Source organism: Pundamilia nyererei, unplaced genomic scaffold, assembly GCF_000239375.1.
Source record: "Pundamilia nyererei isolate P.nyererei 1_Seehausen unplaced genomic scaffold, PunNye1.0 scaffold00015, whole genome shotgun sequence".
Classification (NCBI taxonomy): domain Eukaryota; kingdom Metazoa; phylum Chordata; class Actinopteri; order Cichliformes; family Cichlidae; genus Pundamilia; species Pundamilia nyererei.
The window spans coordinates 3,718,267-3,735,681 of NW_005187416.1; the positions used below are offsets into that span (position 1 = coordinate 3,718,267).

The 17,415-nt window shown below is 39.3% G+C and overlaps 1 protein-coding gene across 3 annotated transcripts in view; it reads right to left on the reverse strand.

Annotated features, from left to right (window-relative positions):
- Positions 1-1,330: 1,330 nt before the first annotated feature.
- The window catches only part of pof1b (POF1B actin binding protein), a 35,861-nt gene continuing 19,776 nt past the window's right edge, over positions 1,331-17,415 (reverse strand). The window contains exons 4-13 of one of the 3 annotated variants that reach the window (XM_005725429.2): positions 14,470-14,503; positions 13,643-13,723; positions 12,940-13,032; positions 11,885-11,998; positions 8,921-9,073; positions 8,681-8,800; positions 7,707-7,838; positions 5,578-5,648; positions 4,828-4,942; positions 1,331-1,922 (exon numbers count right to left, since the gene is read on the reverse strand). In XM_005725429.2, the coding sequence (XP_005725486.1) occupies positions 1,911-1,922; positions 4,828-4,942; positions 5,578-5,648; positions 7,707-7,838; positions 8,681-8,800; positions 8,921-9,073; positions 11,885-11,998; positions 12,940-13,032; positions 13,643-13,723; positions 14,470-14,503 (925 nt within the window). In that variant the 3' untranslated portion in view covers positions 1,331-1,910. Of the gene's footprint in view, positions 3,857-4,827; positions 4,943-5,577; positions 5,649-7,706; positions 7,839-8,680; positions 8,801-8,920; positions 9,074-11,884; positions 11,999-12,939; positions 13,033-13,642; positions 13,724-14,469; positions 14,504-17,415 lie in introns of all 3 variants that reach the window. The other 2 variants (XM_005725430.2, XM_005725428.2) reach the window with 2 other exon arrangements.

Consider the following 17,415-nt stretch of genomic DNA (forward strand, 5'->3'; position numbering starts at 1 on the left):
TAGATAAATTGGTCTGATATATCAATATAATCATTATTAATTTGTGACATTTAATAGAATATACAGGTATGCAGGAGCTCATTTATTCACTGTGGTGTTCCAGTGGGACATTACACTCCCTGTTTTAAGTTCACTTTGTTAAAAGCCTTACTGATCAGTACAAAACCTGCTTTGCATTGCATTTTACCACAACGAAAACTGGTGCGCTCGATACATAAGCACCAAATACAGCTAGGAGCATTTGGGGGTTGATGATTCCCTCAAAATATTGAAAATACACAAACTAAACCTCATCAGTTATTCCTTGCAGTAAAATACTCCAATATGTGTGTGCTGGACTTTCATAGAAGAGCACAAACCAGCTCCAACCAGAACAGAACAGATATGAGAACCTCAGTACCCAAATGAGCAAGAAGTCAAGTATCAGAATTAAGGAAACGTGTGTCTCACAGCTCCTCAGCTTGCCTTCATCATATTCAAGAGATGCTTTATTGAATGGAACCCGTAAAACATGCGTCTCGACTTGTCAAAGCGGTGACTTCAGTTTTCAGCACAGTAGATTGTAAAGTAGAAGTCATATTTGAGACTGGCCAAAGAACAAAGATCAAAGAGAAGAAAATGCTTTTATTTCTACAGCTCTGCATAAAGCCACTTTTCACTGCTGATGGTCAAGACTGCTGTTTTGCTTGTACCACTGAAAGGAAATCAGGGGTGTCCAACTCCAGTCCTGGAGAGCTACTGTCCTGCAGCTTTTAGATGCATCCTTGTTCCGACACACCTGAATCAAATGAATGTCTTGTTACCAGGCCTTTGCCAAACTTGATGGCATGCTGAAGAGATAATCCAATCATTTGATTCAGCTGTGTTGGGGTAAAAAAAAGGAAAAGTAGCTCTCGAGCACTGGAGTTGATTTAAATGCATTTAAATAAAGCTGCCAGTCGAGGCGTCACCATCACTTTTACCTCTCACGTCTTTCTATTCGGGTTGTAGCCAGTTTGTGCTGTTCTTTAAAGGAAGAACTACACATTGTTTTACTTGTAATATTACTTCACTGTTGTCTATATCAGTTACAAACAATCATTAACTGTATTTTATACCCCATCATCAGCATCAGTATACTACAATACAAATCAACGACAACATAAGCAGGTTTGGTAGACAATCATGGATTGGTGGTTGTTTTTTAAAAAGAGGATGAAAACAATAACTGGACCTTCTCTATGCTTTCATCATTTTGGGTTAGATTATGTTGAAAATTAACTTTGTATGGAAGTTGTTTTTTTTTCATTAGAACTGTCTTACAATAAATTCAAAACAGAAAAACAAATCTAATCCAAAAACTGTTTAATTACTTTAAAATCATACATTTAAAATTCTGAATTTTCTTTTGAGTTCTGCAAATACATTTGCCCTTAATATAATTTATTACCATCCAACCCTGACATTCGGTTATTAGCAGATATTTTTTTAAGCTTGTGGCGCAGTAACAAATACACAGCCTCAGTTTAAAGTCAGTAGTTTCAGTGTTCTATTTCATGTAAACCACAAGCTGCTGATGAGCCAGTAAAGCAGGCTACAGTGCCTTCAATACCTCTTTAACACCATCTGATACTGGTGCCAGTAATAGTGTTGAGCCAGTTCTGTCTTCAGCACCACAATGCAACAGGTTTTAGGACCAACTATGTAGTGTCAGGGAGTTGAGGTAAGTTCTATTTTAAGAAAATCATGGCAGCCAGAAACTGTGGGCTGTACCTACCAATCATTCTTCACTTTCTTGTGGTAGCCCCTCCCACACCACTGATGTCAGTGATCCCAACTCTCGGCCGGGAAATTTTGTGGTGCCGTTCTGATGCCAGGTTTTTTGACATGGGCACTGGTCTTTCCTTGGTAGAAACACACGGAACTGGCTATCAACTGGACACCTGCATCGGTGGAAAAGGGGTATGAGTGCTACCCAGTAGACACAAAGCCTTCTGCTTGTATGTAAGAAGAGTAGAAAAAAGAAGCTGAAACAGAAACAGACTCGGGCATAAAGTTTATATGATATTGTGCTTTAAATCTTCTTGCACCATCTTAACACCCCCCCTTCCCAAAATCATGCTTCAGTTCCAGCTATATTCCCCTCCCACCCTCCCGCCCAATGTGATGCTTCGCACCCGGAGGCATCCAATCAAGCCTGAATTTTCTCACACGAATGTGAGGCATCACACACCCCGAACCCGAGATCGCACATGAAAGCTACATGTGAACCCATTCACCTCTGAGTCATAGAAAACTTACAAATAAAGTAAAATGCACTGAACAAAAGAAACAGTCACTTAGCACTAAACAGAAGTAAACTACCCGTTAAGAACGTTTGTTAAATGATCATGAGAACCGCAGTGCAGAGGGGGATTATTCCACACGCACACTGGAGAGATCATACACTAAGCACGCCCAGCTTACAAATATACACAAATATTTACATGCAGAGTAGCAGTCATAGAAATGCATCCACTTCCTCGTCCCCTGGGCAAGAATGGCTGTGGTGGCTTTGAGGAGGATTGCATGCTACATGCTACATGGTACCAGTCTTGGCAAAACACACATCGGTGACAACTGGAGGCTGACACTTTGGTACTTAGCATTTGGTTCCACAGCGGAGCATTGTTTTCCTTCGGTTAGCTGCAGACTTCTTGTCTCGTTGATCCAATCTTTTGACATTTAGTGATTTCAAAGGTAATTAAGCAGATTTGACAGTTTCTTTTACAACTTCTCGTGTTTAGACAGAAGCATAGATTTGCAAACCTCTGTCAGGAGAGCTTTTCTAGAAAAGCTTATTCATAGTGTTCACAGTTAAGAATACTGAAGTCACTTTATTAGGTATATCTGTCTAGTGCAGCCAGTTCAAAGAATGAACAAAAACGGACACGTTGTACTATGATGCATGAGGATGCACAGGTAGGCTTAATAAACTGAACAGAGAGCATATAAAGTATATATATTTCAAACAATCTCCTTCCTCTAGAAAGAAAATGGGAAATAAATAAGAATATTACTTCCTTAGAAACAAAACTTAAACTATTTCCATCCAAGAATTTTACAGCATGGGAAGACAAACATCCACGTGGAACCAAATCCAAACTTATCTTGCCCCAGCTGGGTAGAGATGGGACAGATAATCATCAACAGAGCAATATATCACAATACAATCTCCTGTGAATATTCTTGTATATCAGACTAAGCCTGAAAGATTTTAAATTTCAGGTCATAGTGTACAATCTTTCCCATTTCTTCTTTAAATACCAACTTTGTGAGGTATCACAGATGACTGTATTGCAGTATATTGCAGAATCACTTGTTTAGTGATTCCATTGAGTGCTTTGTATTAATGTGCTAAAGTGCAGAGTCAAACCAAATAAGACTGAATGTTAAATTTAGTGAAACCAGCAGAATGAGGTTATAAAGGTGAGAAAAGAGAGGAAGCGTCCATCCACGTCGGACAGTTCAACTCTAATCTCAGCGTGTTCCCAGTTGTCGTGACTCTTTTTACCCGTGCCTCAATCCATAACTGGCTGTAGCATCATCTGATCAGATTTGGCCTGTGATTAGTAGATTATTAATTCCCTTTTTATTAGTTACAAGGAAAAAAAATGAAAATTTTGATAAAATTGTCACCCCAAACAATTTGGTCAAAGCAAAGATCCCAAATTTAGGGGCAAAGAAGGGGATTTCAACCACCACCATCCCTGGGAGCCCTGAGGGGAGGGGGAGGAGCATGCAGGGGAATAGGGGGTGACATCTGGATCTTCTGGTTGGTCATAGTTCATTCCTGTCGGAGAGAAGCAGTGTGTCTTTAAGGGGTTGTAATGATTTCCTGTTTCAAAATAAAAAAACAGGTAGAGCTGTTATAATTCAGTTTAAATATGCAAACGCTTCACTTGTTTAATGGAGAAGATGCACAGAGAACACAGTTTCCACAATTTGAACAGCCTCGGTCTTACGGATTCTCAGAGTCCCGACTATCACATTCCTTCACAGTAGATTACTCCTTTACTGCTTCATTGCAAAATACTTTAATGTTACAATTCATGATCAGAAAAATAAAAACAATCTCTGATATGAGCAGGAGGACTTGACAAGTCGATGTAGTGACGGAAAAACTGGCACGTGCAGACACAGACAGTATAATCAGGGCTTTGCTGTTTAGCTGAAAACTTCAAACAGTGTAGGTCAATAATAAAATAAGATATCTTGCTTTCACAGCACGCAAAAAGTGCAGTTTTTATATTTATTTCTGAATAATGAACACTGATTTACTTGAACTCTTTTAAGATTTGACGTTATGCATGAAATAAACCCCAAGTTTGAAGTTTGAATTTCCCCTTTTTAACATTCTATTTGTCACTTAAGAGCCGACAATGATGATAGACTTTGTTGCACATGTAATGAAGCTGCTTGACAATCAATTGATATAAAATCTAGCTGTATGCCCACATGTGGATTGTTTTATTCATTTATTTTCACCTTTGTCAGTTTTTTTTGTTTGCATCAGGTTGTAAATCTGCAAAATTAACTTAAAGTCCCACAAAAGTCTTTACATTTTGTGCAGTTTGTCAGTTTTTCTGTCAGAATCTCAGTTCAAATCACGTCGAATTATAAACACATACATGTAAATTCAAGAACATATGAACTTTTGGTCATTTCTTTTTCAACAAACCTAATATTTTAATGCAGCTGTATGTACAGGTGCACTGCTGTCGCTCATTAAATCAGTGTGGAATGTAGAGCAGCTCAGTGAAAGTGACCTGCTCACTCTCACCCTTCACTCTCGCCTCCTGTTTTTACCTGTTTGATCATCTGTCCACTTCTCTCGATGACGATGGTCTTGTCTTCTTTGACAGGTGAGGTGACCTGGTAATCATCACTGAGCAGACCAAGGATCGGGTACTGGTTCCTGTACCTGCAAACGCACATTTAGTTGTTATTCTCAGATTGTGAGTCACGTGGATGGTTAGAATTTGTCTGTATATACTGCATTCAAGTGATTCAACTGTCACTTATCTTTTTGAAAGTGTAATAGGTGGCAGTTTAAAAAAACAGATCTCCCCAAAACACAATAGATTAAATAATTTTGTTCTATTGTGTTTTTCTCCTTTTTCTCTCTTCGGCCAAACAACACGTTCCATAATCGCATTAATTAAGAAGAGCCACACCGGCAAGCTGTACAAGTACTCCTGTGAAATTTGTGATTAAAAATCAAGAATAAAGGCTATTAAAGGTTTGGTTTTCATGTCATTCCACTTAAGATAAATCCCACTCTTTTACTGTGTGTCCAAATGGGTGTCTTTCAGTGCCACATTTAATGACCTGCCTTATGTAAAAGATGCCCACCGTTCAAAGACCTGAGAAGATAACGTCAGGCTTTGACTGTGGTTGCTGGGTTAGTCCTACACGTCACGTTGCTTCAAAGCATTTTCAGCATGAGCTAGCAAGAACTCAGTCAGTAGAATCAGCAGAGTTAAGGGTCACTTAACATAAGTTAACTTGATATAAAGTTATCTTGTCTGGCAGCAATCTGTCATAGTTATTTCGTACCTTTTGGTGATGATGGTCTTAGTGACATTCTTGGAGCTGCTGTTCCTGTCCTGCATCAGCCTTCTGATCTCCTGAGGACCACAAGAAGCCGTCAGTTAAACGGCACATTGTGCTCCACACAGATAGCTCACACTCATTCCAGTCACTTTGCATTCATTTAGGCAATTTTTTTAAATGTGTCAGAGTAAAATGGAACTCGAGTACCAACACATGGTATGGAATTTATAGTCTTTTTTACTGTTAACTTCACAGCAAATGAATGTCGAGCAAAACTATTTCCTGCAGTTTGTGCAGTTTTAATTGCGCTGGTATGTGATGTGAGCCACCTGAGGTAATCAAACGCGCCGGAGGTTAAACAACAGATTTTGAATGAAAGCAACGGAATTAGAATGAAAACAAAAAAATAGAATGAAAGCACGGGAATTTGAATGAAAAGAACAGAATTTGAATGAAAGCAATGGAATTAAAATGAAAAGAACAGAATTAGAATGAGAAGAACAGAATTTGAATTAAAGCAAAGCAATTTGAATGAAAAGAAAAGAATTAGAATGAGAAGAATCAAATTTGAATGAAAACAACGGAATGTGAATGAAAAGAACAGATTTTGAATGAAAACAAAAGAATTAGAATGAAAGCACGGGAATTAAAATGAAAAGAAAATAATTTGAATGAAAAGAACAGTATTTGAATTAAAGCAACGCAATTTGAATGAAAACAAAAGCATTAGAATGAAAACAACGGGAATTTGAATAAAAAGAGTAGAATTAGAATGAGAAGAACAGCATTTGAATAAAAACAACAGAATTTGAATGAAAACAACAGAATTTGAATGAAAACAACAGAATTTGAATGAAAAGAACAGAATTTGAATTAAAGCAAAGCAATTTGAATGAAAACAAAAGCATTAGAATGAAAGCATGGGAATTTGAATGAAAACAACGGAATTAAAATGAAAAGAAAAGAATTAGAATGAGAAGAATCGAATTTGAATAAAAACAACAGAATTTGAATGAAAACAAAAAAAAGAATGAAAGCACCGGAATTTGAATGAAAAGAAAAGAATTAGAATGAAAAGAACAGAATTTGAATGAAAGCAACAGATTTTGAAATTAAATTAACTATCATCTTTCAGTCAGAGGAATGTAGTTGGACCTGAAAGGTGCTGGCTTTGTTTTCTTCATTTACAAACTTCATTTTTAGCATTCAGTTTGTTTCTGCATGACTAAAGACAAATCTGTTGATCATCCAAAATGTAGTAAGTCTGATGGTGATAAAGGAAAATTGTGGTTTACTAAAATTGCTTTTGCAGTTTGCACATAATTGAATCCAGACTGGTTTTAACTGGAAACACAGCAGGATCAGTGAACAGAATGAGTCGGACGATGTCACAGGAGCTTCACAAGTTACCCTTTTTTTCGGGTGTGAAAAATGGCAGACAGTAAAATCATTACCTTCACTATCAGTTTATAATCTACATATAAAAAGCCTATTTCTACCTAGAAACATCTAATCAGACTGCTTCCGCATATGCAGATCTCAGTATTAAACTTTGTGACTATATTGATATTGAAGCTGATATTGTGTGGAAAAATAACCCCACTTTAGTTAAATTCAAACTGAATGGCTTTGCAGTACCTCAAATGGCCACGTGAGGCTGCTAACCGACTCCATCTCCATTCCCAAATGGCTTTTAGTGTCAAAATACCAAACTTTTACAGCAGCAACAGGCAGGGTCAGAGCCTGTAGAAAAAAGTTATTTCTATAGGTTTTCCCTCTTCTTAACAACTGTGAGAGGGTGGAAATTAGAGGTGGGGCTATTTGAACTCAAAGTTGGACACAGGCAGCTGTACCCACTCATCTTTGTTTTAGTCCATCATTACAAACCTGTTGGTCTGCTTTTCATCACAGCCAGGTCTCCAGATATAATTAATACTTGATCTGTATTTAAGGTTTAACAGATTCTTTATAAAACGAACTGAAAAACAGCTATTTTATCTAATATCCAGCTGATTCTATTTAGTCTCTTGATTCTGAGAGCGCCGGTTTGTCTCGACTGATCCTTTTGATAGTCTTCCACCTTTGACTGGCACAAAATTAAACACAGTGTTGATGTGTTGTGTGTTGCAGACCTCCTCTTGTTTGGAGATGGTGGTCTTCTGCTGCTCCAACATGGTGAGAAGCTCTGTGATCTTCAGTTGAAGACTCTTCTCTGAGGACGACCTGTCAGTGGTGACCTCTGTCTGAATCCTTGTTATCTGGGTCTGGAGAGATTAGAGCAAGAGACGGAGAGCAAACCAGGAACAAAAATGAGTTTAGGTAAGACTACGACTGGGAGCATGTTAGAAGATATATTTTTATGTTTCTGGCCTATAACATGCAACTGAAACTGCCAACAACGTGCAAGCGAAAAACAATGCCTTCCTTAAATACAAGCACCGGGATGCACCGTCATCTAACATGAATCATTATTTCATGGTTTCTGGTACCAGCACTCACTATGGGAAGCAGGCAAACAGGAACCATTGTGATACTGTGGGCAATGTTGTGCTGTTAAACCTTGGGTCCTGCTATCCATGTGGATGTTATTTTGACACATACTACATACGTAAGCACTGTTGCAGACCACGTACATCCTTTCATGGAAACAATGTTCCCTGATGGCTGTGACCTCTTGCAGCAGGATAATGTGGCCTCCCACAGAGTGAAAATGGTTCAGGAACGGTTTGAGGAGCACAACGACAAGCCTCCAAATTCCCCAGATCTCAATCCAATCGAGCATCTGTGCGATGTGCTGGAAAAACACATCTGATCCGTGGAGGCCCCACCTCGCAACTTACAGGACTTACACGGCTCTGTTGCTAACATCTTTGTGCCAGATACCACAGCACACCTTCAAGGGTCTAGTGGAGTCCATGCCTCGATGAGTCAGGGCTGTTTTGGCAGCCGAACAGGGACCAATGCAATATTAGGCAGGCAGATCTTTGGCGACAAATCAACTTTTGTGCAGCTTCTGTAGCTCGCCACTTACCTATCTGAAAACCAAACTTCTGTGGTCTATTTTTTTTTTTTCATTTTGATGAGAATCTAGTTCTTCCTGTCTTACCCTCAGCCTCTCGATCTCCCGATCTTTCTCTCGAGTCAAGGTGCTGAGCTGCTCATTGTACTGACGGGATAATTCGTCTGTTTTGATCTGAAAGGTGGAGCTGCTACCTTGTCCAGCCAGCTGATAGGAGGGACAGACAAGACAAAAAGACAAAAGATTTCAAAAACACATTTTGCTAAATAACTGCATAACTTTCTTCATTTAAAGAGATGTAGGGGAAAAAAGCATATCCAGCTTTACCTTCTGTCGGAGCATCTTGTTCTCATTCTCCATTGCTTTCATTCTTGCTTCCATCTCTTTCAGCTTGAAGTCACGATTCGAGTCGCTACTTTGTTTGCTCATGATCTGGCTCTCCAGTGAACGCTGGGCGGCCTGGGATTCCTTCACAGACAGCTGCAGAAAGACAACACACATAGACGCTATGTAGACGCCCGAATCCAACACAGTCAGAAACTGCAGTACCTGACTGTGTCGAAGAGTATTATTTGTTAAACTGAAGGTCAAATTCTTGCCTCAACGTCGACCTGCTATTTGTGCATATGCAGTAATCCATACTCTGAGGAATCACTACAAACATCTTGCGTGTCCTCATTCCAAATAAAGAATTGCCTTTTTAGATGAACTGACAAGCAAAAGTAGCAAAGCTACTTACATTTCTCCTTCTCTGATACATGAACCCATGCAGATAGATTCACAGAAGCAGCACACATTTTCAAAGATTAAAAAAAATAGCTGGGTTGTTCAGGTTTTCCTCATTTTGATCCTTAAGTGAAACATCTCCACTATTTGCACAGTAACGCTGGCCAGTGACTGCAATGAAACACTTTCTATGAAGAGTGCAACTGAGTCCTGCCCATGCTGGAAGGCAAAACAGGTCATAGCTCTCTGTTGTCTTTGCAAACATGCCTCCAGAAAACTCTGGATTTCTGGAATTCTGTTTTCATAGTCAGCACGCGTGAAAGAATGGAACCGCCTTTTTTTCTGGCAATTTTCATAGTGTTGTGATAATACGTAAAGTTCGTTTTTTGATTTTTTACACACAGCCTTCAACTGTAGTAAAATACTTCTCTGTGACTATTAGTGGAAATGACAGCAGTCACTCTTAACAACCGCAATGTATCCTTTAACATTTCTCTCCTTAACACCATAGCTACCCAGGACCTCCTCTGCTCCCTGCTCCCTTCACCTACATGTCCATTGAAGTCTGCTCCAATCACCACTCTCTCCTCAATGAAGACTCTCTTCTAACACTTAGTCCAGAAATCCTCTCTTTCATCTGACTTCCAACCTGTGGGGCACACACTTTAAACATTCATCATCTTTTCTTATTATTTTCAGCATGAAACTCTAGACCCTGTCTGGCGCTCTCTCTACCTCAACACTATTCACATAGTCTTGGTTCAAGATCGCAACTACTCCATTTTTCTTCCTATCTACACCATCGTAGAACAGTTTGAATCCACCTCCCTTCCACCCTTGTCTCCTGAATACACAACCAGTGTTGGGTAAGTTACTTTAAAAAAGTAATTAATTACTAATTACTAATTACTTAGTCAATATTGTATTTAAAATACTTGTCTAATTACTGTGTCAGAAAAGTAACTTAATTACTAAATAAGTAATTTAACTAAATACTTAAAATCCCTATAAACATTGAGTGGACAAACAATAGAAATTAAAGTCTTTAAATAATAAATACATTTTTTTAAAGACGGAGACTCTACAGTACACAGCGGTAGCAGCTCTTCCACAATGTAGCCTGCAATCATTTTTTTAAGCTCACCTTCAGACGCTTTCTGTGCTGCTGAAGTAAAATTACGTTTTGCCTGCTTAGCAGGAATTGCCACGGTGTTATCCATGGATGATGAACAAGAGTCACTCAGAAGTGTTCGTCTATGCTCTCGTGTCAGAAGCTTGAGTAGATTACTCATGCTATTAACAGCAGCCGATAGTTTTTTCTCCCCAGGACATAGCTTACATTTTACTGTAATGTTCTTGTCTGAGACGGGAATATGTCCATGTCATAAAACAGCCACACGCTTCAGCCGAGTCCGATATCTTCCGCTTTAGAATATGACTATGCAACAAACTGGCGCAAAATGACGCGCAGCTGCACTACAGCGATGTTAAAGCGGCAGAGTTTACTTCTACGTTTAGAAAATAAATTATTGAAATTAAATAATGATATTCAGCGAGTTTAATTATTTTACAATGTAACGCAAGTACATTGTAAGTAACTGTAATTAAAATACCTAAAAATGAACAGTAATTAGTTACTCTACTTTTTCAGTGGAAAAGTAATTTAATTACAGTAACTTACAGTAAATTAGTAACGCATTACACCCAACACTGTACACAACATATCTATGTTTCATCTCGCCATCATATCAACCAGCTCTCTCCCTTTACTACTCACAGGCCCTACATTTAGGGTCCCTAATCTCACATTTCCTCCTCTGTCTTCACCCAACAGTAGCACATTTTCTCCCATTTCCAGTATCTCATTCTTGATGATCAGTACATTTGATTTAACGCAAACGTTTAACCCTCTCCATTTATGCAGGGAACAGGCACTAGGAGCACACTGGCTTGTGATCCCCCATCACTGGATGCCAACACTATGGTGGTGAATTTTTAATTTTACATCTGTATATTGGACTCATGGGCACTTTGACTGACAGCTGGCTTTGCAAGCACTTTGGTAAACTACAGTAGCTTGTTCTGGTGTAGAGACCTAAAGATAAAGGCAACAAAAAATGTAATATTTTTTAGCCTTGGGTAACCAAGTTCTACCTGCTAAGCAGAGAGAGGCCACTAAAAGAAACCTCTGACACTGAAAATCTTAATAATTTTGGCTGTTTAAAGTAATTTTGTAGCCTCTCATTGGTCCATTTCATACTGTAGTACCAGCCTCTCCCTCAGCCTGGTTCTGCCTGCAGGTCTCCTCTTCCAAAACCCTGCCATGCTTGCTCATGATTGTCTGATAGTTCGGGTTCTGTCTTTGTATGTAGACACTGACATTAAAAGAAACTGTACTGGGATTAAACTGGCTCTTTTCCCCTCCAGTGTTTTTGTGGTATTATGAAACAAACCAAATACAAGTTACTCATCAAAACGGTGGTTTGTCCAAGCACAATTTGGAGAAACAAATTTTGTTCATGAATATTTGGCACACACACTAACAGACAGACACACGTGGAGTACCTGGAGCTGTCTGTTGTTTTCTCGGACGGTCGCCAGGAGGGAGTCATACTGCCGAGCCTGGTCTGTTTTGAAACTCAGATCTCTCTCCAAAGAGTCCTTCTCACTCTCCAGACGCTGTAATATCAGACAGACATATCACATCTTTAACAGTAATAATCATATACTTCATGATCGCTGACATGCCTTCTTCTTTGCTTCTGGATTCAGATTAGTCATTACGCTGGGCTTGTTGTTGGAATCAGAGAAAACACACATTTGCATTTTTGATTCCTTGTCAGTTTAAAACGTTAATTGTTTTTCTTCAGAAATGTAAGCACAATGAATGTGACTCACCACACCTCATTAATAGTTTGATACTATCTTTCTGGTGTCCTGTACGTGCCTGTCTAATTGAAACTATTTAAGTAACTCGCACCCCTGTGAAAAAGCTCATATACGATGCGTGAAGCCTTTGGGCGCATACTGTTCTACCCTGACAGACGCTGCTGTACAGATCTGAATTTTACTTATGTAACCACGCCCTCTGTCATGTTCTTCCCTCAGTGCTGATGTTACACTGAAGTTGTTATCAACCAAATAGGTTCAAGTGGACAAGGCAGAACCATGAGGTGTTGATGTTACGGTCACATTTACACTCCTGACTTAAACCCATTAATACCGAAATTTGAATGTTTAATATAGAAGCATATTGAATGTACCACTATATTTATTCCCCTACAATATTATAAAGTGTTAGCATTTTTTCTTTGACTTTCTTTCTTAGGAGATGTTTGCGTGTTTGTTGTCATGTACTGGAGTTTTCTCAGTTGCTTAAAGATGATCTGACAGCTTTGATTTATACTCCTGTTTGTGTTTGTTACCAAAGTTTTTTATTTTCTTTTGCTGTCGCCGCAGAGTCAAACTAGCGGCTCCAGTTTCTCTCCAAGATTCCAAGAAGACACAAAGCCGATCCAGCCTACTTTTTATCCAGATACCAAGCACTGTGCTGCAGAGGACAGTGTCTGAGTTATGGTGACTGAGCTGGGACTTGTCTGAAGTGTTTTTCTCCTTCTTACCCGCAGGTCCTCCGACATGTGCATGAGCTCCTCTCTCAAACTGTTGAAGGTGGACAGCAGCAGACGCATGCTCTTATCTGCAGTGAGACGAGTCTGACACACAAACACAGAGAAGGTAACACCAGAGAGGGGACAGAAAAAACAAAGGTGTGAAGCTCAATGCTTTGCAGTCGTAAATATTATTTAAAAATCTCATATTCTGCTGTTTTAGGCGGCCCAACACAGATGCTACTGGTACAGACAGAATTTCAAACGGTAACTAGTTTGACCTTATTAATGATCTTGTCTGGATATGATTATGAGGTCCAATACACAGTATTGAGCGCTTTACTAAGGTCTAACAGGATAAACACAGAGCTGAATCCACTGTCAGAGGCCATAAGAAGATCAAGCTAACCTTCACTAGTCCTGTTTCTTTCAGGAACCTTTTAAATAAGAGGAAGGCTGGAATTCAGCCTATAATTAACTAAGACATGTTAGTTAATTATATTAATTATTCCTCCAGCTAAGACAGCTGGAGGAATCCCAGCTCCCATCTATCCAAGTACTAACCGGGCCTGACGCTGCTTAGCTTCTCAGATAAGACGAGACCAGGCGTCGTCAGGTGACAGGCTTGAATTTGTGGGATTATATTCTCATTGATAGCAAAATGTGTTATTAATTAAACTTGTGTATTATTGGAATCTTTCTGTCTGTCACTTACCTGTAGCAGGTAGCGCATTTGTTGCTTGGTCAGTTCAGTAGCTCCTTTTGGAATCAAAGCCTCCACCTCCTCTTTATCCACCTGAAGTTAAAGAATGACAAAAACACTTTTACTTATTCATCACCTGGCACGTTTTTGCACATGTTTTGGGACTGTCCTGTTGTATCCAATTTTTGGGTCTTTGTGAACTCTGTGTTATCTGAGGTACTGGAAGTTTTTTATGTTCCCAATCCTGGTCGTTGTCTCCTTAATGATACCTCTGAAATCTCCTTAAAACAAATACAATGCAAAATGTTGTTCGCTGGATTCACATCCGCAAAGAAGACTATTACGAGGCAATGGTTCAGTCCTGACATTTGTATGGAATCATTCTGGAGACGATGTCTTATCCGTGTTATTGGTTTTGAACATACCACAGCAAAATTAAATAAAGCTCGACCCACGACTGTCGAAGCTTGGAAAATCTTCTCATCCAGAGTTATCTCCTGGAAGAGGCAATAATTGGTTTTAACTTTGTGTTTTTGTGTTTTTTCTTTGCTGTCCCTATGCCTTGTGACTAATGTTTGCTTTGCTACTGCAGTTTACAGTTGTGCTGTATATGTCTGTACCCCCCGCCCCCCCCCCATCCCCGTTTTAAATCAATAAAACTTTAGTTTTTGTTTCCGAGGACTTTAGTCAAAATCTCTCATATTCTGCAGAAAATGTCTGAAATCTGATTAGTTTCAAGGTTGTGACTCATTTTGACCGCAGCTAATGTTGTTGTGTCTCTCTGAGATCTCCTCAGATTCACTTATCAGTTACTTGTGTGATGGAAGATTGTTTCTCACCATGGAATCTTTTCCCAAATCCATCTGGTGTTTCCTGGAACACAAAGCAAGGAAAACAATGAGTAAAACAGCGTGACTGGAAAGAGCTCCAGTAGGCGTGTTTTGTTCTATCTGAACAAAAACCTGTTCATCTCTGATGATGCATCAACGATTTGGGCTCCTTTTGGTGCACAAACGTATTTTATGGTTGAAAAATTTAATTTAGGACCATACTGAGATTAGGCACCATACTTAAGGTCACATGAAATCTTAGGATCATTTCCTGGTGCTGTGCTTTTCTACTAATGTGTGGATAAGTTCGTGTGTTTTCCTGTGTGCCCAGAGGAGCGCCTGTTGGTGCCACTCTGACTAGCTCCTCTGTCCCATCCATATTCATCAAGGTGTGCGATCTGGCTAATGACAGCTGCAGCATTTTAAAGAGGTTTTCAGCTTTTCATGGAAACATTTCTTGATTATATGAAAACACCCTGAATCTCATCACACTTGTCAGCGTGATATTTATTTCAGCCTAATTGCTTAGTCTGGACTGTGAGTCAGCGCACGTACAATAGTGTGGAACAAGTAAGTACATCTGTGCTCGGTGATTTAGAGACATGTAGGTGGTTGGCAGGAAGGTGAAAAGTTATGGCTACCCTCTCACTCACCCACACCTCATGAATCAACTGGGTGTTAACTTATTGGAGCTCCATTTCACTCCCATTGGCCTTTTTAGCAAACCTGACCTACAGTTCATCCTTTTTTCTTACCTTGGTTTCCTGTACTAACATGCAGAGTGATGTGAAAATTAAGCAGAAACTGATGACGGTGAACATGTGCAAAATCAGCATGGATCATTCAAAATACACGTGCTGTACCAGGTTACGTTTTCAGGTGTACATACTGTGCAGGCACTCCTTATGATTCACAGACAACATGTGTACAGCTATAAACACAATTAAAAAAATACAAATCAAAAACTGCAGAATCCACTGTCAGCAATCCCAAAAGCACAAGAAAATTCCATGTGATCCAGAATGCTATTATCACTCTTGCACAGCTCAAACACGGCACAAAGAATCTTTTGATCAAGTTTTCAATCTGATTTGAAAATGCTTTCCTGTTTCTTTAATGTAAACCATCTCCAACAAAACTCCAACTTGTCACACTCGTGTCCAAAGCACTGAATCTCTCCCAAATGACAGAGCAATCACACAGTTTGCAGGTGACACTGATCACCGCAGTTCTGTTGTCTCCCACAGCAGCTGCAAACAGTGCTCACACACCGTATAGATCCAGTGCTGTGGTTCATCTCCGTCTTTAGTATATTGATTATAAAATGGGGAGCGACATGCTGGGTGTGTGGATATCTGAATGGGCTTCACCAGAGGTACTGCATGACCTCACCTGGGAATTTGAAGGGGAACTGCGAGGTACTGTAAGGAGATCAGAGACGAGAAACTGCGGGAGTTACGAGCGAGAGAAGCCAACCCGAAACTCGCCTTCAACCTGTTTGAGCATGTTGCACATGAAACTAATCCAAGCTGCCAAACCCAGTGTCTGTCTCCATGACAATCTCACACAGCTTATCTAAATGGTGTACAGCAGTCCAAGTCAAAACGATGTATGCGTATAACATCTCACCTTTCCGTGGACAAACAGAAAGGTGTGATGTTAAAGAAACATCCAACATAAAATTACACATCATCATTCGTTGTTCTGATCTCTCAAAGTTCACTTGAGGAATGAAAACAATTCTTCCGTTAGATGATTGGTGCTTGACGATGGGGTTGCAGATCGTGCAGGTGTCAGTAAAAGATCTCCCACAGGTTTTTTAGTTTTTCATGTCTGTGTGGACTGGAGTCATCATGGAGGCCCCTCCCCTCAGGATAGAAAGGTTTCATCATAACGTGGAGGTGAACAACTCCGTAATGGTTTGAAAGACAACTCCCTCTAATGCAGTGGAGCATGACGCATTGGGTAATTTAACCAAAGCATGACACAGATGTTTCTCAGTTGTGCTAAACTCCAAAATCTGGTAGAAATGGAAGATTTCTTTTGTCCCCTGGTACTTTACTTATTCCAGAGTAAGATATTTGAAATTTCCTCTTCAAAATAAATCCATACTTCTCAGTTAAAACTTTTCTTTTTTTAAAAGCATATCACACAAAATAAAAGCTTCGTGTTTTGACTAGGTCATGGCCAGCTTTGCATTCTGCACTAAAACTGTCGCAGAGCATGTCTGAGAACCAGACAATAGATGTCTTCATTTCACATCACTGCTTAAATAGCAGTGCAAGAAGTTGAAACAGGGAGCAAGAACGCTGTGTGAGTTTTTTTCATAAACTCATTCTTTTCAAGTAGTTCTTGCATCTGCTTTATATAAGAATAGAGGTTAAAATGCTAAAATTAAATAAAAATCAAATGTAAGCTTGGATTTAACCTCAAATTATGAAGACTCTTCCCTTAGGCTATTTTATTACAAAACACTGCATATAGTTTAACTGCTATGCAGATGATACCCAGTTATATTCACGCCAAAAATATTCCTAAAATGAGAAACATCCTGTCACATCCTGTGATACTAAGAAACTAGTCCACACATCTGGAACAATTGGAATTCCTTATTATCAGGCTTTTTTTTTTTTTTTTTTTAAACACAGTCTAGAAGGAGAGACTATAGTAGGCTCCAGAACTGAATTTAAAATCCTTCATCTCACCTACAAAGTCTTGAATAATCAGGCTCCATTATATCTTAAAGGATTAGTACCATATCTTACTATCATACCTGAAATCTGTCTGTGTTTGTTCCTTTTTCCAATGCAGGAACTCCTGCAACACTTAAGGGAAGAGGAAAAATTTTATTGACTGACCAACGCGTCATTTTTGCTGTGATTTGTTCCTTCACCCGCCAACTCTTCCTACACAATCAGAAGTTGAGCAATCCAACTTTGCAACAAAGAACAAGAT